This window comes from Nerophis lumbriciformis, linkage group LG08 (assembly GCF_033978685.3).
Source record: "Nerophis lumbriciformis linkage group LG08, RoL_Nlum_v2.1, whole genome shotgun sequence".
In the NCBI taxonomy this organism is placed as follows: Eukaryota; Metazoa; Chordata; class Actinopteri; order Syngnathiformes; family Syngnathidae; genus Nerophis; species Nerophis lumbriciformis.
In genome coordinates, this window is record NC_084555.2 from 34,137,170 (window position 1) to 34,161,447 (window position 24,278).

General features: G+C 41.5%; 1 protein-coding gene across 5 annotated transcripts in view; it reads right to left on the reverse strand.

The window, feature by feature from the left end:
• The window catches only part of esrrb (estrogen-related receptor beta), an 89,332-nt gene that overhangs the window by 35,940 nt on the left and 29,114 nt on the right, over positions 1-24,278 (reverse strand). For 4 of the 5 annotated variants that reach the window (XM_061968733.2, XM_061968734.2, XM_061968732.2 and 1 more), the window contains one exon: positions 5,894-6,019. In XM_061968733.2, coding sequence (XP_061824717.1) covers positions 5,894-6,019 — 126 coding nt within the window. The remainder of the gene's footprint in view (positions 1-5,893; positions 6,020-24,278) is intronic. The other variant, XM_061968731.2, reaches the window with a different exon arrangement.

A 24,278-nucleotide genomic window follows, 5' to 3' on the forward strand; every position in this document is an offset into this window, starting at 1 on the left:
TTGCGGTGGGGGGAAGAGTTAATTTGTCAGGCCTCCTGCGTCCTCTGAGCGAACAACACCAGAAGCAAGAGCACTTCCTTGATGATTTCATCACTTTATAAGAGGGAGGACAGTGTCAAACCTGGACATTGTGTGGCCACTGCAAATGAGCCTAATACAATTTGCCCATCAGCAAATGCTCTTGGCGAGGATGGGTTTGGACGAGTTGCATGGACGTGATTGGCGGTCACTCTGTGACTGGACAAAAGGAAAATCCGATGATGTATACCAGAAGTGTCATTTACCAAAAAGGAATTCGATGATGGATTTATGCAAAATATATCCTTGATTTTCTGCACTTATCTTATATCGCCATGGACCGGCAGCTACCCCACATGGATGGGGTTGTAAAGTGTATTATCATCTAACTGTAAAATAGAGATTTTTTCCACTTATATAAATTATTTGATTCCCTAGGAACACAAATCTGATTAGGATTGTCTTTCAATTTCCTGACACTGACAACCCACTAACCTAATTACGCTCAATTCCCAACAGAGCCTCATTCTCCGCAGCGAGACAGAGAATCTTCTGATGGCAACTATATACCTGCTCCCTACATGCACACTCACTGTGACAGTTTTCACTTAACGTCTGTCAAGTCAAGAAACACTGCTGGATTTTAAAGCATTTGATCTCTGAGGATGTCCTTGGGATAGTTTTTTAAAACCCTCCACTCGCCACTGTTTGTTACAGCTACTGCCGCAGCCATGGAAAATTCCTCTCATGGTCGAATGTGATGTCACCACTTTCTACAGTTTCTTGCGGCTCACCCGATGAACCCTGCCGCTGCCAGGTGGCTGCACTCCCGCTTGCTATGATCCTCTCGACCAGTTGAGTCATGCGGCTGTCAGCCAGTGTACCACCAGTGTTTGAAGCTAGGTGGGTGCCTCTTTTAATTAGAACAGTCCTGGTCATAATTAACAGATGCTGACAGGAATTAAAACTTGGCACGATGAGGCCTCATTTTACCGTCCGACAGGACCAGCGACAGGCCCGGGAGAGGAGAAGGGCCATCAGGAGCAACTAGAACAGACTCATTGACTCACTCTGCCAGGCACTATAGATGGGACCATTTTAGGGGCCTTTGTGAGGTTCATATGTCCCCTTGGTGGCCCTCAACTGTAAGTGGTCTGGCTCGCTCCAAACAGTAGGTGTGTTATAAATGTGCGAAGAGATTTAACTGCCACCTCATCTACAGTCATCTCACTCTTTTATGGGCCGCCACACAGTGCAGCGAGACTAGCAGAGGTTGAGCGCGGGTATCATCTCTTCAAAGCAGGGTGCTGGGGGAGAGGGCTTTTGGCCAAGGCGGCTGGCATTTGTGCACGGATTAGCACAGGCCTCCGGGTGGGGGCTGGGGCCAGCTGACCTGCGGCTCCTCTTTCTCTCCAAAAACAATAATAATCCCCTTCCGAGCACACTCCTACAAAAGAGCCTGTCTTCACTCACTTTGTGCGGCCGGCCATGATAGGGCCCTTATTTTGAGTCTCTCACCTGTTCTGTGTCTCTCTCCCTTGGGAAAGTGTCAGGATGTCTGGGATGGTTGGCAATGCCAAGGGGGGCTTAGGCAGAGCCTATTTTAGCTGGGAAAATCAGAAGGCCACATGGCAAGTCATGGTGAACCTCGCCTTTCAAGGAAGCCGCCCTATTAAAGTGCCGTCAGCACTGTTTCCAGGGGTTGCTGTGGCCAGTGCTGCATGCTTGACAGTGTGTTGCAGCATTTTTAATCACAAGTGGCGATTACACATCTTCGGACTCAACGAGCTGTCACACTGACACCCTTCCCAACTAGTCCATTTACAGGTCAGCTGGAAATTCCCGGGTGAGATGACATCACTGCCTTTACTGCTGACTGAAATCACTAAATGGTGCTTAAATGACACATTAAGTCACTTTTCTACTGGTACAAATTATTTATTGAGTCAATTCATAAAAATAAAAAAAAGTATACAATTAACACAACTCTATATAATTTACAAAGTAGGGCTAGGTATCATGGCCAATTTCCCAAATCGACTCGATTTTGTTTCATAAATTCAAAATGGATTACTCATGATTCCATTCGATTTGAATTGGTCTACACTTAATTATTGAAAATGTTTCAAATCTGTAACAAAATCAAAACACATTCTCTTGACCATAAAAACTCTAGTCTCAAAGTCTCAAAAGTGCAATTTTGAAATAAAGGAATTGCAAGTGAAAATTTAATTATATTGCAACATTCTATCACTGCAAATGGGCGGTATAGCTCGGTTGGTAGAGCGGCCGTGCCAGCAACTTGAGTGTTGCAGGTTCGATCCCCGCTTCCGCCATCCTAGTCACTGCTGTTGTGTCCTTGGGCAAGACACTTTACCAACCTGCTCCCAGTGCCACCCACACTGGTTTAAATGTAACTTAGATATTGGGTTTCACTATGTAAAGCGCTTTGAGTCACTAGAGAAAAGCGCTATATAAATATAATTCACTTCACTTCTCAAAGTCTCAAAAGTGCAATTTTGAAATAAAGGAATTGCAAGTGAAAATGTAATTATATTGCAACATTCTATCACTGCAAATGGCAATGAAGCATTGTTTCTTCAAGTGCAAAATAATAATAGTAAATATGTAAGCTATTCTTATGGGAGTCTTATTTTGTTAGCGCAGTCAGACAGATTATAATGCACAGCAATTTTATTAGGAAGTGTGCGCTTGGTTTTTCTAGCGCCCTTGACATTGCTTCGTGTGGGAGATGAATATGTGTACAAAAGTACCTCTCAAGTATAGCTGCCCTCGTTTTTTTAGCAGTGATCTTAGCATCTTGTATCTTCTCTTGCTGTTAGGAGAATTGGGTTATAATATAAGTTAGTAGATCCCTAACTTTTTTTTGTTTTTCCCTGGACAGCTTGTTGGCAGCGACCGTTAGCATAGTCAGTGCTTACGTTCCATGCAGAAGAAAGACTGATAAATTGCAGTGCTAATGCACTATGCATGTATGCTAAATAGAGATTTAATGATAAACAGTATTAATGATAATCGCGATTATTATTACAGTTTTAAATTAAAATGATCCAGAAACCGAACTTTGATGAACTCACGGATTGACTAGCGCCAGCTCCCTAGCTTAAATCCTAACATGAATACAACAGACATCAACATATTTCCCCTTTAAGAAACAATATACCCCAATCTAAACTTATATAAACTTATATAAACAATTGTGCACATTGAACCTACAGCTTGTGCTCTCTTAGACAGACTGATCGTTCTATACTCAGAGGAATACGAGACAGAGGTGTTTTTACAGTGTCTTCAAAGACCACTAAACAGAATAGCACCCGCCAGATATAATAAACAAATAAATTCGATTTTATTTGTAAAGTGGTACAGTAAAAACAATATCTAAAACAATAAAAGCTTCGCCATTAAAACAGATGAAAAACTAAGACTAAATCACTATCAGTGAAGCATAAGAAACACAAAACATGCAAAATAGTGGCTTTTCTTACAGTGTGGCTATTTATTTTAAATACCTTGGTCATAAGATTTCAGTGTATACTTTTTGAGCACAACGATACCGCAACAATAATGATAACCGTGATCATTTTGGACACAATAATATTGATATGATATTTTCATATTGTTACATTCCTAATGCTAAACTTTATTGAGAGCATTAAACAATTGAGCAACTATGCACTGTGTAGTCCATTGGCCATTAATTATGCTCAATAATTGAAAACTAAGACTAAGATTCACAATGCTTTGAATTTTGCTGTCTAGAATTAATAACGTGGTAATTCTTTTCAAATAAATCTACACTTCTAAGTCTCAATTGCATTGGGAGTTGTTATTTTTCTCAAAAAAAGTGAAATACCACAAGCACGGACACCCTACTCTAGCTCTCTGCACTAATGTGCGTGTCCAAGTGCGTATCGGCATTTGTGTATGTGAGCAAGAGCGAGGGAGAGGAAGTCCGACCAAAGAGAAACTGCCACTGAGCGATGTCAATGTAATCTCTCAATAGTATCTTGTCTTCTCCCTTGCTCTAAGCTCTGACCCGTTTCCATTGATCAGAGGAAAAACCTGTTGCCTCTGACATTTGATTCTTGTATTGATCACTTCCTCCTTTATACAGTGGAGCGAAAGTACAGCGACTCAACACACGCTCTGGGCAGGTAATCAAACTGCTGAAGACCTTTTTTCTTTGTGCAATCTGAACTACCGCACTGACACGACATGACCATGGCCATTAAGGACAGTCTCAATCTGATCAGAACACGGCATACATTTTTATTGTTTTGGTGGTCTTTCGCTAGACGGCTGCGGGTCAGTGTTGCACCTTGTTGGAGTTATAATTAGGTGGTTTTCCATTGGCACACAATGTGACCTTTCTGCCGTAAGGAAAGTAAGTGGTAACCGTAGTCACATGAGTGGTAGCCGTTTCCACGCTCAAGCCTGAGCATGGCGTTGAGCTAAAGGCTTCATAGGGCTTACAGTGACCACATGTCTCTATTTCCATTTCGCCTAGGTGACACTTTTAAATGCTTAAGTAAAAATATATGTGCCATCTCTTTGGTAATGATGACAAATGAGGTAATGATTTTCTTTAACAATACTCCTCATGATATGATGACCACTTTAAAATGTGCCACTCATATTCTAAGATTGTGCTGAATGTAGAGAAGTTAAGAAAAAAAGAGTCAGCGTATTTTGAGTTTTACACTGTTTTTACTCTGACCTGACACTGGTCATTCATCCATAGCCACGACTACATATTTTTGTAGTTTCCTACTCTCCAAGATGATATATTGGCATGCATTTTTCATCAGATAGTAATGCGATTACTCTGTCTTTCTGACACTAAGTCTTTATCTTGCTGCGTGCAGTCCAGGGGATTCGGTTTCTGTGCAGAGTTCCATATAGGTTACGACTCTGGCTTCAGGTGGCAGCTGGATATATATGCATCTATAAATCCCTCTCTTTGGTGAATAATGGGAGGAATAATGTCAGAATATATACAGTGCGTGTTTGCCAGACAACCTAAAAGGGGGCAATTTTATACACAATTGTATCTGTTTAGGTCCTCTACCGGTATTTAAGCTACTGAATAATCATGAGGACCACACAGTGTCTCTTGAACTGCATTTATAGCATTTTAGGAAAACAAAGTTAATACAAAAAACACCTAATGACATTTTTACCTGTTTCTTCTGCAGTAGACGTGAATATATAAAAATTGGTCCTCCACTCCTAAGCCACATCGATCATTATTCATTTGGCTTTTTAGGAGCAGCCAAGTACGAAAAAGAGAGAGAGAGGCAAAACAAGAGCATGTCCTTCTCCGCCAGAGTGACCACGATTTTGGGTCTCACAGGGCTCAGGTCGGTCAGGGAGAGGGGAAAACCCAGCAGGACGATTCCATTCAAAACATGTTTAATTGTCACTGAATTCTCAAGTGACATGACTTAAAAAAAATAAAAAAAAACATCTACAAGAGGAGACCTGAGATGTTCAGAAAGCATTTAGGGGATCAATACGCCAGGGAGAGCGGAGAGTGTGCCCAGTGAGTGCCTTTTGCAGACGGAATACTGTTACATTGCTGTTACTCAGAGGGTGGAATGAAACTATTCAGCATATTTCTTGTCCCCAGCTAGACTGTATATTATTTACTGATGTGTGAGTGGAGGCAGGAAGCCACTATTGGCCACTCAGTGGTTTGCATTTGTGGACAGAAAAATTAGGTAGTCTTAAAAAAAGTATCTTGTCAAAGACTATAATAACTCCACAAATCCAAGGATGGATAAAAAACAACAAATTACATCATTATTTTTTTTTATCTAAGGATGTGATAGGAAATAAAAAATGCTCTTACTCTTCTTACCTTCTTTCAGCATCCCCACTTTGAGGCATTTCATGAAGCGACAAGCCTGACATGATTTGCGTCTCCGTTTTGTGATCTCACACTCATTTGTGGCAGGACAGCTGTATTCAATGTTGCCTAGGAAAAGGAATGAACACACTGAATTAGATATGATTCAATAATGCCAGAACATTGAATATTTTGTAACAACGCTGAAAAGTACTAATGAATCGATCATTGCAACACACATTTCAAATCATGTTTTGTTTTGAAAACACATTTGTACAATTGTGCAGGTGTCTTTCCAGTGCTGGAACCCAAAATAGGTATGTGGTAAAGAGTTGGGATGGGGAGGGGTTTGAGATAAAACTACAATGGTCCTCAAGGGTGAATGCCACACTGGTCCAACACTAAATTGGCCTCATTAATTCTGTGCATGGCCCCTCTGGGCCCCGGGTGCAGGCCACGTCCCCCTGTGCTCAACTGCCTCAATAGCAGGCTAGAAAGCCAGCCATGCTGCCCCTGAGCACTTTACATAATAGTCCTGTGGACCTCAACCTGTTCTTACCACTGTTGACTATTTACATACGGCACAGGCAAGAGACCTTATGCATTATTCAGTTGCAACCTAAAGTCTGATTCCAGTATGACGCTGTGAAAAAGAGTTGCATTGCTCCACAAGAAAGAGGTTGTTTAAGCTCAGCTCTAATGTTAGGAATGGAAAGGACAGGACTTGCGTTGCCTCTGTCCAGTTCCCTAGAGTTTAATGCATATAAAAAAATTAACAATATTGTGGATCTTTTGAATTTGAACTAGCATTTTCAACTTCAAAGCTTTCGACTAGGTGTGTGAAATTACTGTGTCATATTTAGCGCGCTATGTACCTGATTTATAAAGATTTGCGTGTACTAAAACATATGCAAACTTGATAGCACACGCAAAGCTGATCTACAAAACGTGTGCAAAGTGGATTGCGTGTGTTAAGTGAGCAGAATAAGGCGTGTCTCTGTCTTCATTAATATGCAAAATATATGCTGATCATCAAAATGCCCACAATACTGGGAGGAGACGATGCAAATGTAATTATTTAACACGCTCAATGTGATTTATCAACATTCATCACCGTTTTGCGAGCAGTATTTAACGTTTTATTGACCACGCGTCAAAAGGACGTGGAAACAGACAGTTCAACACACGGCTGCAGGATCAGTGCTCGCACTGTATAGACAGACGATGGACAGATGAGAATCCTCTGTCCTACGTGTGTGTGTCAACATTTTGGACAGTCAGAAATAAAGTAAATTAAATAAATCCTCTATTCAGCAACATCATTTTATAATTTCATAGTTGCTAGAGGACTTGAGGGGCTGGTTAAAACAAATTCAATTGATGCGTTTTGGAACTCTTTACTATTTTTTTTTAATGACGTTCATTTTTTTCATATTGAATATATCCATCCATCCATCCATTTTCTACCGCTTGTCCCTCTCGGGGTCGAGGGGGGTGCTGGAGCCTATCTCAGCTGCATTCGAGTGGTAGGCGGGGTACACCCTGGACAAGTCGCCACCTCATCACAGGGCCAACATAGATAGACAGACAACATTCACACTCACATTCACACACTAGGGCCAATTTAGTGTATATTATTGAAATATTTATTATATGACAAAAATCTTCTTTAAGTATGCATTTTTTTGTGTCATCAGCGGAATAAGTGCAGCCTCTCTCCAATCAGCGCCCTTTCGGCGGTAAAAAAAAGAAAAAGAAGTGGTTTCAATGTAGATGCACTCCACAACTGCCTCTAAAATGCCCATAAAAAGTAATACATGTCTGCTGCTTGAAAACATAGCAAAAAGCCACAGAAGCATGATAACAAGAATGTGCAGTAAATAAGATTGTCTCCGTGGTGATGCCTCGTATAGTACATGAAAAATCCTCATTTAAATTAGGTGGTTTGCACCACTTTACAATTGCACACGCAGTCTTAGTAAATCACACGCAACACGGCCACTAAGAGTACACGCTGTTTTATAAATTGCACACGCTGTTTAGCATGTGTTATTTGGATCTTAGTAAATTAGGGCCTATGTGAATACTTGCCAACCTTGAGACCTCCAATTTCGGGAGGTGGGGGGGGGGGGGGTGGTTGGGGGCGTGGTTAAGAGGGGAGGCGTATATTTACAGCTAGAATTCACCAAGTCAAGTATTTCATATACATAGATAGATAGATAGATAGATAGATAGATAGATAGTACTTTATTGATTCCTTCAGGATGTATATATATATAAAAACTCGCCCTCGATCATTCTACAGTTATAACGTGATTGGGCAGGCACGCTGTTTATATTGTGGGAAAGCGGACGTGAAAACAGGCTGTCGACACGTCACTCGGGTCCGCCTGAATTTCGGGAGATTTTTGGGAGAAAATTTGTCCTGGGAGGTTTTCGGGAGAGGCGCTGAATTTCGGGAATCTCCCGGAAAATCCGGGAGGGTTGGCAAGTATGGCCTATGTTTTTAGTTGCATTAATCAAATTTTCTACCTTTTAGATTACGGTCTCCATATGCCTGCGCGTTGTCTTGCCCTTTTATTGTGCTTGGCCGAGAGCAACAATAGTAAATGGTAAATGGGTTGTACTTGTATAGCGCTTTTCTACCTTTTTTTAAGGAACTCAAAGCGCTTTGACACTATTTCCACATTCACCCATTCACACACACACATTCACACACTGATGGCGGGAGCTGCCATGCACGGCGCTAACCAGGCCCATCAGGAGCAAGGGTGAAGTGTCTTGCTCAAGGACACAACGGACGTGACTAGGATGGTAGAAGGTGGGGATTGAACCAATAATATGTACCCACGGCAAAAAGGCGGTCTCACTCTGTCACAAGACTGACGTTAGCGGCTTTAAATAGTGGGGATATGATAAAAATAAATCTAAACAATAGTGTAAAATAGGGATCTTCCACATTTTCCAGGCCAAGGACCCCCAAAATTATGACGAGATGGAGCTTATATATCCTGATATATCCTGTAGTAAAATAGTGTTTTAAATTAAATTGGTCCTAAAGGTACATTGTTATTTTGCAATACTAAGATATTCAAATAATATAGTGTAGAACCGTTAATAGTTATCTGGCAACTAGCCCCCTAATCGCTAGCTGACAACTGGTACGTTACATGCTAGCTGACACTTAACATGCTAATAGCTAGCTGAAAAACTAGCGAGCTAATCACTGGCTGACAACTGGTGCACTAACCGCGAGCTGACCGCTCTAATTGCTAGATATCTGAAATGCTCACGTAAACACACCGATACAATTATTTATTTAAGTTTTTATTTTGAAACTTCAATGTTCAGTGAGTAGGGTTTCCATGCCTTATAAATGCACAGATTCATTGCTATTACAATGAATATGTGCATCACTAGAGTGATATATAATGTGGACAATGATGCATACTGTATGTTATTGACAGTCAGGAAAGCCTATCAAAGTCAACATTTCCTCCGATCCGTTTTACAAAGTTTACCATGTAATTGTGACAAACCACTACTGGTATCATTCTAACCCTGTGATTGGTGGGTCTATTTTGTTTATTTTATATTATCTGAAGCAGAGGAAAAGCAACAAATTCATCATTCAATACAGAAAAGTGCTCCTACTCTTTTTTGATGTATTGTGTTAACTTCACCACTTTATATGGACCTGATGTTTGATTTTAATAAATAAAACACACTACATTTGTTCAAGTCTGTTAAAAACAATAGATGAATTGATAAAGCTACCTTTTTGTAATATATCTTTCTTCATAATAACATAATGAATTTAAATCAAAATACCCCAAGTTGAGGGCTAATCTTCGCACGCTCAGGTGACATTAAAAAAGAGAATAATTATATTAATTAATGACAAATCCGAATGAACTAATCACTGTAAGCTTGACAGCACTTCTTTTGACATTGGTCACTAAATGTTTCAGTGAAAGTAAGACCTATTTTTTTAGTATTCACACAAATGAACCAATTTAATGACTATACTATGGTGCATTAATTCACACATCTTCCATTACCTAGTCAAATATATGCTACACATGAAAGAATTAGTCATTTAGGAGTATACAGTATAAAAACAGCATAGTTCACTCCTTTTTTCACTATGGGGGATATACACACACACACACACACACATTAACACACACATAAACACACACATACACGCACACACACACAACACACACACACACACACACAGCATATATTGCAGCGCTGAGACTCACGTTCCATCCAGAGAAGCAGGAAACTGTCTAATATTCCACTGGCGTTCCTCCACTGGCCCTCCAGCACCCTTTGACAAGTTATGCAATTATGTTAACATTATTGGACAGATCAAGTCGAGGGTCCCAAGATGTTATAAATAATTAGAAATTCCTTCTTATATCAGGGTTAGAAATCATTATGCTAATTCTCCTCATCTCTTTGGAATTGGGGGTAAATAAAGGTGTGAGGCAAACGACTGATGAGCTCTGATTGTCTTTCCTCACTCTGTTTTCTCTGTTGTCATAGCAGAACTAGACCATAATAATCATTTCTATTTTCACACATACTACGAGGAGGCAATCAGTGCTGCCCAGTGAAGGAATTAATTCATTGACAATGATTTTTTCTGTCCACAGTTAACAATCATTGATCAATTCTCATGAACTATAATGTTCATTACTAGAGTACCAAAACACATTGGTTGTTTTGTTCAACATGTATTGGTAAGCTCCATTTTGCAAGTTGAGAGGAATATTGCGTTAAATCGGCATGTAGTCAGATAATGTGGCCAAGGCAATGTCTATTTTCATATTAATTTTATGTTATCATCGTGAAGACCCAATTGACCTGACGTCACGTCATCATGCTTTAAAGCAGTCCTTCTCAAATAGTAGGATGGGCTCCCCCGGCGCATAGCCAGGGGGAGCGCAGGTGACCTGGGGGAACATGCTTTTTTTCCGTACCAGAATATGACGAAGCATATGTATCACTAAGCTTCACTGTAACCACGGTGGGAGACGAGGAAAGGCTGAAAGTTGTTTCCTTTTTTGTTAATAAACTTACAATGTTATGCAGAGGTATAGTTATAAAAATTGTATAGGCAGCATATTACACTATATTTGGAGAGTTAGGGGGAGGGGGACCGGGGGCGCAAAGTATTTTCTTCTTCTTAGGTTGGGCATAGCTGAAAAATAATTGAGACGCACTGCTTTAAGGGAACACATGCGCAGACTGCACCTGGTGGTTTACTAAAAGAGCTGCACAACTTTGATATTGCACACTCCACACACAAGCACACGCCCTCACACACAGTCAGGCAACAGCGTATACTATATCCTCATAGATCAATGATTTGCATTCACACTTGTAGTTTGATACTCTGGTTTGGACCAACATTTTTTAAAAGATACTTCATGGTCACTTGGTTGCGGTCTGGTTGGTGTTCAGCATAGGCATAAAGTCACGTTCCGATAGCATCACGTGCGTAAGGTATACATTGTTCGTAGGACTTCCCTTCAATGGCATTTCTGTTAACCAGCTGAGACGTGACGAAGAAGTGTAATTACTGAATTTTCCGGACTATAGAGCGCACCTATACAAGCCGCAACCACTAAATTTTAGAAGAAAAAAAAAAACAGTTTCCATATATTAGCCTCACTGGATATATACGTTGTGAAATGAGTTATTTGCACAGAAAGATTTTGTAAATGTTTATTTACATACCTTAATTGTTTCCAAACTGTGTCTGTAACACGGCAGTAAAAAGGCTGATTAAACTAAACAGAAATCATCGTCATGTACCCACTAGCTGCGGAAGCTAGCTCTCTAATCAGCTAAACCAGGGGTCGGCAACCTTTAGCAGTCAAAGAGCCATTTTGACCAGTTTCACAAATTAAAGATAACAATGGGAGCCACAAAAAATTTTTTAAATTTAAAACGAAATAACACTGCATAAAAAGTATTTTTTTTGCTTTGTGCTATGTTTAAACCAGGGGTCTCAGACACGCTGCCCGTACCTTACTATGGAATTTGAATGCTGGTGCGGCATGCGGGTTTTATATGAATGGCGCTTGTCAGCGTCATGCGTGCCGTGATGGTACAGCATATAGCACCTACTACAACCAGTGTGCATGATCAACCACACGTTATATGGAGCTTCTGCTTGCTCACGTAGGTGACAGCAAGGCATACTTGGTCAACAACCACACAGGTTACACTGACGGTGGCGGTATAAAAAAAAACAACCTTTAACACTCTTACTAATAATGCGCCACACTGTGAACCCACACCAAACAAGAATGACAAACACATTTTGGGAGAACATCTGCACTGTAACACAACATAAACACAACAGGACAAATACCCAGAATCCCATGCAGCCCTAACTCTTCCGGGCTACATTATACACCCCCGCTACCAAGCCCCGCCCACCTCAACCAACGCACAGAGGTGGGGGGGGGATGTTGATGTGTGAGGGAGCAGGGTTGGGGTGGGGGCGGGGTTTGGTGGTAGCAGGGGTGTATAATGTAGCCCGGAAGAGTCAGGGCTGCATGGGATTCTGGGTATTTGTTCTGTTGTGTTTATGTTGTGTTAAGGTGCAGATGTTCTCCCGAAATGTGTTTGTCATTCTTGTTTGGTTTTGGTTCAAAGTGTGGCGCATTATTAGTAAGAGTGTTAAAGTTGTTTTATATGGTCACCGTCAGTGTAACCTGTGTGGCTGTTGAGCAAGTATGCCTTGCTGTCACGTACTTGTGCAAGCGGAAGACGCATACTGCCTAACAAAGGGTTGGGCTGACAGGCTGTTAATGCAACTTGTAGAGGGCGCCAAATGCTGCACCATCATGGCACGCCCTTATTATAACTGTAAGGGTGAAAATCTGAGAATATTAATCCCGGGAGTTTTCCGTGAGAGGCATTGAAATCCGGAAGTCTCCCGGGAAAATCGGGGGGTCGGCAAGTAAGCTGCCGAGCCGCATCAGAGTGATCAAAGAGCCGCATGCGGCTCAGGAGCCGCGGGTTGCCGACCCCTGAGCTAAACTGACTCAATAATTCCACAGTGACGTTTTGGTGAATTTACGAAACTGGAGCAATACAAACAGAATGCCATTGTAAGTTAATAATACTAACACAGACACTCGTAAACATGTCAACTCAGCATATTAACTAATGCAAACGATGCTAGCTTCATTATATTCCAATGGTACTTACAAATATGTTTGGTAAGTATCATTGGAATGTAAAGATTTAGTAAATAAGAAGTGTTTTAGTTTTATTGTAAAACTGACAAACGTTGCTTGGAGTGATGAATGAAATTTCAGATGAGTAGAAACGCTATGGACAACTAGAAGACAGAGCAGTACTTGTACTTCCGGTTGAAAGCACTAAACAAAAGGAAATACTGCAGACGTTCACACCACAGCATCTGCAGTGAGCAAACTGGGCCAAAAGATGGCGCCGTAACACAAACAATAACACACCTTTTTAGTGTGTGTTTAAAACTAGTTAAATTAAAAACATTATGGCCATTAGTAAATAAAAATCCATAAATTAGCCACACCATTTTATAAGCCGCAGGGTTCAAAGCTTAGGAAAAAAGGTAGCTGCTTATGGTCCGGAATTTACAGTATTCAAAAAGGTTCTCAGAGATGAGCCGCAAAGTGAAGTTTTTTCAACTTCACTGATCACTGATGACCCCTCTGTTGAAAATAGTCAGGTGTATTTACCTACTGTATTTACGCTTCTGGGCTTATATTTAAAAGGACTGTTTGCAACCTAAGACAGCCAGGTAGCCAGTGGTGTTCCGGTTTTATTGTTTTTGTTTGAAAATTGTAACTTTGAGCACTAGAGAAACAGCCACTTTAAATTTTATTTTTGGATCATTTCTACGCATAATACTGTTGGATGTTGCAATGCATCACTTGGTTCCGTTCACATTTGGTGACATCATCTGGTGTGTTTGTCCGTTTGTAAAAGTGGCTTTTTACCCTTACTTTACAGTAAAGTGAGGGTAAAAAGACTCTTAGTGTAAAAAGACTCTTAGTGTAACGAAGGCTGTGTAAGTGTACTTTGGTAAACCTCACTAGGGGTGCATCAAATGATTATTTCTTGAATCGATTAATCAATTGAATATTTTTTTTTTTTTAACGAATAATCGATTTATCTGTCAATTTAATTTTTTTTGTAACAAATTGTTCTTGAGTGTAGTGGTGCAACATTTTTTTTTTCAAAATAATTCTCCAAACACACTCTGACAATTTCCCTGCATGTAGAAACTTTAAAAGCATGTTGTTTGGTTCTGGGATACAAGAGAAAGTGAGATCGGCTAATACCATCTCATGTATGTAACTGTAAATTGTATTATGTATTTATGCTGAAAGCTATTGACCATTTATGTCCATTGAGTATGGACATAAACAAACAGTTAGTTTGTATTGGAGCTGCTAGCAGTATTAGTAGATCATCAATGACGCCGACTAAGTCAGCGAATCGCTACAATCCTAAACCTCACTCCCTGATGGTCATATTATGATTTTTTGTCTACATTTAAATGTAATGTTGGTTCTTTGGTCAACATTTTGCATGAATTATGTTTTACAGACCATCTTCAAACCGCTTTCTGACCGTGTCTTCAGAATGCACCACATTGTGGGCGGTCCTATTTATGTGCCTCCACTACGACATATGGAAACGCTAAAAACCTTTAGGACGGAGTGGCGCGGTTGGGAGAGCGGCCTTGCCAGCAACATGAGGGTTCCTGGTTCGATCCCCAGCTTCTACCAACCGAGTCACGTCCATTGTGTCCTTGAGCAATAAGACACTTCACCCTTGCTCCTGATGGGTCGTGGTTAGGGTTTTGCATGGCAGCTCCCGCCATCAGTGTGTGAATGTGTGTGTGAATGGGTGAATGTGAAAATAGTGTCAAAGCGCTTTGAGTACTTTGAAGGTAGAAAAGCGCTATACAAGTATAACCCATTTACCATTTAGCGCAGGGGTCACCAACCTTTTTGAAACCAAGAGCTACTTCTTGGGTACTGATTAATGCAAAGGGCTACCAGTTTGATACACACTTAAATAAATTGCCAGAAATAGCCAATTTGCTCAATTTACCTTTAACTCTATGTTATTATTAATAATTAATGATATTTATCTTTGTGGAAACACTGATCATCTTAATGATTTCTCACAATAAATATATATAGAAACAGATAAATATCAATATGCAACACTTTATTTTTATATTTTCTCTAAGTGCACATTTTTCAAATTGAACATTTTCAAATAATCACTTCTAAGACAGTCTTGTGAAATCACACTATCCCATTTTAACTAGCTAGCCACTAACATTTTTTAACAAATTATGAATTACTTTGCACCATGTTTGTACAAATAATAACTCATGTAAAATACAAAAGTCAACTCTCAAATTTTTAAATAAATCATGTCACACTTTGAACTGGACACCAAATCTGTTATCTGTTTCTTTGTCAGTTAGTGAAGACCAAGACCAGCTTGCTAGTAAACAAATACAATTTAAAAAATAGAGGCAGCTCACTGTTAAGTGCTGCTATTTGTGCTATTTTTAGAACAGGCCAGCGGGCTACTCATCTGGTCCTTACGGGCTACCTGGTGCCCGCGGTCACCGCGTTGGTGACCCCTGATTTAGCGTTTCCATATGGTGTCTAATGACAGATATGATTTTGAATTAGAATTAGAAATGGCAACAGTGGAGGATGCATGTGCATGTATGAGACAGTCTGCCCCACAACAAGAGGATTAAGAGAAAGAATGAGCTTATTGACTGCAGCGTCGGACTACAATGGCAGACCCTCGCAAAGCTGTCCGGGTAAACCTCTACTATATGTATATGGACATATCCACTGATGTCACAAATTGTGCAAATTCCAAACGACTCGTCGAGAGGAAGTATGAAGGAAGGCAAGAATGTTTTATAAATGTCTCTGCCATGCCTTCATGGTTTCATTTCTAATTTTCAAGACTTATGCAGATCCCAAATACACAAAAGTAGGTACCAATAAGTAAGAACATTTGGTTTTGCATAATAGGTCCTCTTTAAGAGTTCACACTACACATGGAGTTGACAGTGTGGGCTTTTAGCTCTCATTTGGCAGATCCAGGTTCGCAAGCTTTTTGTCACGGCCAGGGTGCATTGGAATGCGCCCTCATCATTGCGCTCTGCGCTTCACACCGCGGGACACGCCCACGACTGTGGCGCACATCCAGGGACACGCCGCGCGCGTCTCCGCCCTGCAGCTGCCGCCAGCTGCAATCACTTGCCGGCAATCATCACACCTGCCTGGAATGAAGGAGCTGCCTTCATAAGCCTGGACATCTTGGCATGCCGGCGCCGGAATATAATCATCTGTTGGCGTACAGTAAGCGATCATCCTGCTTGATGCAATACTGTTCTCTCTGTCTGTTTTCCCTTCCGTGTTTCATTGTCGTATCATCCTACTGCAGACCTCCGTTCCTGTGTTTTGACGTTGCTGTGTGTCTCGTCATTTCTCGTCGTCGTTCCCCTGCTTCTCGGACTGCTCCTTGGATCTCGACCTCCCGCTTGGACACGGATTCCCCTCTTCCCCTGGACTTCCTCATCTCTCGTTCAACACTTGGTAACGCACACCTCAGTTAAATACTACACATAGTCTTACACCATACACACTCTTGGATTTTGCCACACTCCATTTCCTTAGTTCGTATATTTAGTGTTTATTATATATATTACTATATATATAATAAATCATTGAACATTACTGCCATCTAGTGTCTGTTGCCGTCACCTCCACTGCAAACCTTAACAGTATATTCCGGCCAATTGATTAGGGACCTGACAGCACAGTTCCTTAGCCCCGCCCCCAGTGACTTTAGCCCTGCCCCCAGTGGAATTTTTTTTTTCACTTCCCTTTTTTTTTCTTTTTCTTTTTGCCCCTCTCAGGATGTCTTTTTCTTTTACCTCCACCCTGGACAAATTTTCTAGCCCTCAACACTCCTTCAAGGGACTGTTTAACTCCAATATGGGGATGAAGGAATTTACCAGTCGCCTGGACACCCTCCTCCCACCCTTAGTGACAGTCCCTCAGTCAGCTGGTAGAGTCTGGCATCCGCGTTCGGAGGGGGGGGATAGTACTAGTCTCTTCCATTTTAGCACTGGTGGCTGTTCTGATGTGGTAGCACAGCTGAACCCAGACAGGCTACCACCTGCCAGACAAATACCCCCTGTCTTCTGTTTTTCCCAGCCGCAGCCACCAGTCCCCCGGCTAGCCTCCGAGCTAGCACCAGTCCCCCGGCTAGCCTCCGAGCTGGCACCAGTCCCCCGGCTAGCCTCCGAGCTGGCACCAGTCCCCCGGCTAGCCTCCGAGCTGGCACCAGTCCCCCGGCTAGCCTCCGAGCTGGCACCAGTCCCCCGGCTAGCCTCCGAGCTGGCACCAGTCACCAAGCTGGCCTCCGAGCTAGCACCAGTCACCAAGCTGGCCTCCGAGCTAGCACCAGTCACCAAGCTGGCCTCCGAGCTAGCACCAGCCACCAAGCTGGTCCCCGCGTCTCCACCAGCTCCCAGGCTGGCCCCCGCATCTCCACCAGCTCCCAGGCTGGCCTCGACCTCTGCGCCTCGGCCAGCAGCGCCGACCTCTGCTCCGCCAACCTCTGCGCCTCGGCCAGCAGCATTGGCTTCAGCACCTCGGCCAGCTCCTCAGCTGCCCTCCTCGTCTCCGGCTCTGATGACGTCTGCTGCTTCCACGCCTCCGACGACATTGTCCTCCTTGACTCTGGCTCCGAAGACATCGTCCTCCTCGACTCTGGCTCCAAGGTCTTCATCCTACTCGTCTTTGGCGGGCCTTTCCACGGCGCCGCCTGCTCCCTTGTCTCCTGCATCGTCGCTACCGCGACCTCCGGCTGGCCGGCCGCAAAGGCAGTCAACAGGCGCCCGCACACGGCGCCCTCTGTGGCCAGGGCAGGGACACTTTCTGCGCCAACAGCAACGCCCAAAACATGGATATGTTTCCCGTAGGCTGCTGTGGTTCTGGCTCCACTCGCGTCCGCCCTCCGGACGTCCAAGAAGGTGGCCGTTCCTTGGTCGTCCACCTCGCAGGCTGCTGCGGCGTTCTACTCGCCGCCGCCACCAGACTCGTCCCCGCTGGATTCGGGGACACTTGGGACGGCGACCCACCTCCAGTTCACCCCTCCACCCTCCCTTGACTTTTGACCTCTGTGTTCTCGTGATTCCTGCTAGAGGACATCTGGGAGCTGTCCATAAGGAGGGGGATAATGTCACGGCCAGGGTGCATTGGAATGCGCCCTCATCATTGCGCTCTGCGCTTCACATCGCGGGACACGCCCACGACTGTGGCGCACATCCAGGGACGCGCCGCGCGCGTCTCCGCCCTGCAGCTGCCGCCAGCTGCAATCACTTGCCGGCAATCATCACACCTGCCTGGAATGAAGGAGCTGCCTTCATAAGCCTGGACATCTTGGCATGCCGGCGCCGGAATATAATCATCTGTTGGCGTACAGTAAGCGATCATCCTGCTTGATGCAATACTGTTCTCTCTGTCTGTTTTCCCTTCCGTGTTTCATTGTCGTATCATCCTACTGCAGACCTCCGTTCCTGTGTTTTGACGTTGCTGTGTGTCTCGTCATTTCTCGTCGTCGTTCCCCTGCTTCTCGGACTGCTCCTTGGATCTCGACCTCCCGCTTGGACACGGATTCCCCTCTTCCCCTGGACTTCCTCATCTCTCGTTCAACACTTGGTAACGCACACCTCAGTTGAATACTACACATAGTCTTACACCATACACACTCTTGGATTTTGCCACACTCCATTTCCTTAGTTCGTATATTTAGTGTTTATTATATATATTACTATATATATAATAAATCATTGAACATTACTGCCATCTAGTGTCTGTTGCCGTCACCTCCCCTGCAAACCTTAACACTTTTGTTACCATTAGAGGTTTAACAACATATTTTTTAAATGTCTATATTTTTCTAAATTACTAATTATATTGTATAAAAATTGCTCGTAGGTCTAAGAAATTTGTCTGGCGTTCAGGCTTGTCACACACCTCTTTCATCCATACTCACACGTAGGGAGCGCGTGCAGATACTCAAACACAGTCCCAGAGAAGCAACTACCAATAGACTATACATTCAATCATAGCTAACTATAGCTATCCAAACCGCTATCATTAGTTAACCGCACACAAAGCAAAAGTGCGTGCGCTTGTTACACACGCGCATATTCACGTCCTTATGTGCTAAAAGCCCTAAGAGGGCGGTATATAATGCTTAAAACTAGGGATGTCCGATAATGGCTTTTTGCCGATATCCGATATTCCGATATTGTCCAACTCTTTAATTACCGATACCGATATCAACCGATATATACAGCCATGGAATTAACACATTATTATGCGTAATTTGGACAACCAGGTATGAAGAAGGTACTTTAAAAAAAATAAAAATAAATAAAATAAGATAAATAAATTAAAAACATTTTCTTGAATAAAAAAGAAAGTAAAACAATATAAAAACAGTTACATTGAAACTAGTAATTAATGACAATTAGTAAAATTAACTGTTAAAGTTTAGTACTATTAGTGGACCAGCAGCACGCACAATCATGTGTGCTTACGGACTGTATCCCTTGCAGACTGTATTGATATATATTGATATATAATGTAGAAACCAGAATATTAATAACAGAAAGAAACAACCCTTTTGTGTGAATGAGTGTGAATGAGTTGGGGAGGAAGGTTTGTTGGGTTGGTGCACTAATTGTAAGTGTATCTTGTGTTTTTTATGTTGATTTAATAAAAATAAATAAATAAACCGATACCGATAATAAAAAAAATGATACAGATACCAATAATTTTAACGCATTTATCGGCCGATATTATCGGACATCTCTACGTAAAACACATTGGGAACTTAGCACCTTATAAGGTTGCAGATAGCCCCTTTAAGTCGACAAAAGGTCTATTTTAAAGCTGAAACATGGATGCTGTGAATCAATTATTGTATGACCAAAGCAGCAGCAAGTCTTATTAGTTGCAAAATGTCAAATATGCAAACAAAATATAATTCATATATAATTTAATTTAATAGTCAAGAGGCCCTTTAGGCAAGCACTTTACAAAGGACTGCATCATTATATTGCATGATACTATCTCTGTTGGCCCTGCAATGAGGTGGCGACTTGTCCAGGGTTTACCCTGTCTTCTGCCCGAGTGCAGCTGGGATAGGCTTCAGCCCTTCGCGACCCCAAAAGAGACGAAGGTTAGGAAATTGATGGATGGATGGATGGACTTACACTCACTGACCACTTGAGGCGGTACATCTACTGTACTCAAACTAATGAGATCCAATTGAAGAAAATGTTATTTAATTTAGGTTGATACTAAATTGTGTTTCTTTTTTTTCTGAATACATTTTGTATAAACAATGAGTCATCTCACATACCTCTAATTTCCCAATACATACATGTTATGAGGTCGGTTGCAATTCAAAGCATTTCCACTCCATAACCATTACTAAGGGAGAAGGCTAGCAAAATCCATCCATCCATTTTCTACCGCTTGTCCCTTTTGGGGTCGCGGGGGTGCTGGAGCCTATCTCAGCTGCATTCGGGCGGAAGGCGGGGTACACCCTGGACAAGTCGCCACCTCATCGCAGGGCCGGCTAGCAAAATAATTTGTTTAAAAGGAAGAAATATAAGGATTTGGCACCGACCAAATACTGCTGGTCCTAACAGGCAATTTTCAATGCCAACAAAGAAATTGATAAAAAAATTAAAAAAACGCTCCAACGCAAGTAAAGTAAAATGCGCTAGCTTGATGCTAATATACATTGGGTTTGCTAGTGACATGCTAATGATTAGCATTAGCGATTTTAGATGGTGATTTTAACACTTCCAAATTTGTTTTTGAAAACTACAACTAGGATGCACGTTACAATCGCTCAGCCGGTGCCTAATAAGTACAATACGTACAATATTAACACTTTTTAGGGCGCAACAACAACACCATAACTTATACACTACTGCTATCTAACGTCTTGGACTTGCAACTGTAATTGCAACTTAATGTCATACTTGCAAATGAGACTTAGTGTGAAATGTTATGTCATTCAATGTTATAATAAAACAATATACAACAACTGGACAGCAGGTATCCAAATCAGCTCATGTTGCAATAAAAATTGGATTGTATTATCAAAAACAATATTTATTAACACATACAAAAATACCAGAAATTGTTACCGGTATCAATTCCCATGTACCGTATCTGTTCAAACGTGAATGGTACCCATACCTACAGACATGTAATGATATATTAGATATTGGAAGAGTCTCACTTCCAGAATTGAAGTGTTTTGGCTTATCGTTGTTAAAAAATCATGCACAGATTTTATTCATTTTCAGAGAGGTTATGTTTTGGTTACCAATAACATTTCAGAGTTAAGGGAGAAGAAAAAGATTTGCCTCCTTCTTCTCTTGATAAGTATCTGTCTCAATCTATTTTATGGCTTTGCAGGACCCGTGCCAGGACACAGAGGGGAAAGTCAGGTCTTGTAAGTAAATTTCAGTAAAATGGCAGGTATTTCTCATGAAAATCTAAAGTGACTTTTACAGGCTTACTGTCAAGGTCTATTACTTCATATAAAGGAGGGTCAACTAGTTCAGCTGGTTTTTCAACCAATTTTGCACCTGGGTTCAAAATGAGAAGAAAACATGGTTCAATAGGTGATATATGTTTTTGATGAGTTGCAGGGGAGGGGTGTGATTAGGAGGGCAGGAGAACAAGGAGGCTTCTGGGATGGATGGAAATTCAGGTTGACATTCATTTGGGCTTGGCCAAGACTAATGCAACTATCTCCGTGGAAGATTTCGAGGGGCTTTTTTGGTGGATGAAACTGTGACGAGGGACGACTTTGCAATGATTTTTCCTAAAGAAATGCATGGGTACTTCAATAGGTATAGTCTAACAAGATTTAACAGAAAAAGGGTGTCAAATATGCAGTTTTTAAGAAGTCAATACATCTCAGGCTTGATTGACTATGTTACAGATGTACCAGTTAAATAATATGATTACCCAGATTTCCTATCTCAATGTAGTGCACTTCTATATACATGGGTACCTTTTACAGTACTAATTCTTGGTATCTGGAAATCAGCACCGGTACTCAATGGTACCAATTTCCGGTACTTCTGTGTGAATAAATGTCAATTGTTTCAAAAATAAAACCTTGTTTCTTTATTTATCATTCAACAATAATGGTAACTTTGCTGTCCAGTTTTTAGATCTTGATTTTTTACACTTTTAAGTCTCATTTGCAGGTATTGCAGAGTAGACTTTGCATCTAGTTGCAATTCCAAGAAATTGGATGACAGTAGTGTACACACAAATGTGTGTTGCCCTGTCAGCCATTAGTCTTTGCCATCAGGCTGAATCTAGTCTTGTGTTGGACCCTAAAAGATGTTTGTACTGTAAGTATCAGGGGTGTAACAACTAATCAATATACTGATTTTTATTAAGATCCAACAACCGTATTTTTCGGACTATAAGTCGACGTTTTTTTCATAGTTTGGCCGTGGGTGCGACGTATACTCCGGAGCGACTTATGTGTGAAATTATTAACATATTACCGTAAAATATCAAATACTATTATTTATCTCATTCGCGTGAGCGACGAAGCAAATGGCAGCCATCGTCACACACACGTCAGCAATCGTCACTCACACGCCAACCAATAAGAATTCGGCGGGGGCGGGTCATGGCAGAAGTGCATTGTGGGTTTTGGAATGCTAACTGCTAAATGTTATACGCTACTGCCGTAGCTATTAAAATGGATCACGTCAACATTGGCGGTAACTTATAAAAACTGAGAAGGACTGAACTAAAATGGCACCGAAAAGAAAATCATATACTGCAGATTACAAGCTGGACGTAGTGAAATATGCACCAGAAAACGGCGATCGAGCAGCAGAAAGAATGGACGCTAGCGGCGCATACCAGGAGCGACACGGAGGAGAAAGATTTCATCGGATTTAGCGATTGGGAGTGACAGATTGTTTGGTAAACGTATAGCATGTTCTATATGTTATAGTTATTTGAATGACTCTTGCCATGATGTGTTGCGTTAACATACCAGGCACGTTCTCAGTTGGTTATTTATGCGTCATATAACGTACACTTATTCAGCCTGTTGTTCACTATTCTTTATGTATTTTAAATTGCCTTTCAAATGTCTATTCTTGGTGTTGGATTTTATCAAATTAATTTCCCCCAAAAATGCGACTTAAACTACTCCAGTGCGACGTATATATGTTTTTTTTCTTCTTTATTGTGCATTTTCGGGCGGTGCGACGTATACTCCGTAGCGACTTATAGTCCCAAAAATACGGTACTCAGATATGCCCTCAGCATGTTGACCTTCCGGAAGATAGGTATCGATCTAATATCGTTTTGAAAGGCAATATATTGATTTTATCGATACTAGAAAAAGAAAACATTGGATTTAAGAATGGCAGAATTTATTTGAAGTATAGCACTTTTACTGATAAAGACAACAAACGTGACTCAAGACTGTCTGCCCGACGCCACCAGTTATCAAAACAAGAATGGCGGGTACCTACGGTGTTCGAGATAGACAAATGCAACAAATGCAAATGCCACAAGACAATAATATAATGAAACAACACCATTTTCAGCTACAGCACAATCGCAAAAACCACAACATATACAAATGCCACAACACAATATTATAAAGCTGCAGCACAACTTTGAGCCACAAAGGACATGACGGCTCCAACAGAAGTGAGAGCGGAGCAAGTTTTGCTGACGAACCAAGCTAAGGTGTAAGGTTAAAATTACAGTTTAGAAAACATAATACATTAGTTTTGTTGAAAAAGTTAAAAAAAAAAAGTTATTTGTGACTGAAAAAGTGGTCACACTTCACTTACTTTTCCAATTTTGTTCTTTACGCCATTTTCAGCTTTCCGACTCAGCCATTGTGATCTGTCGCCGAAATGTGTCCGCTGTCACTTCCATTGCAACTTTATATTGTTGTGTTTTAGCTCATAGTTGTTATGGCTTTATGTTGTTGGGTTGGGGCGTTTGAATTTGTTTTGGCTTTTGTGATCGTGCTATACAGCAGCTGAAAATTGTTGTGTTGTGACATTTACATTTGTTGTGACTTTCTTGGCCACCGTATTAAAATGTAACAGGTCAAAGCACTGTTCATTTAACCTGGTTGCACTTAATTTTCTATGTTAATATTGTATTATTCTTCTGTTGAAAATCAACAGCAATCTACTGTTAAAATGTTGGATAGTGTACTTTTA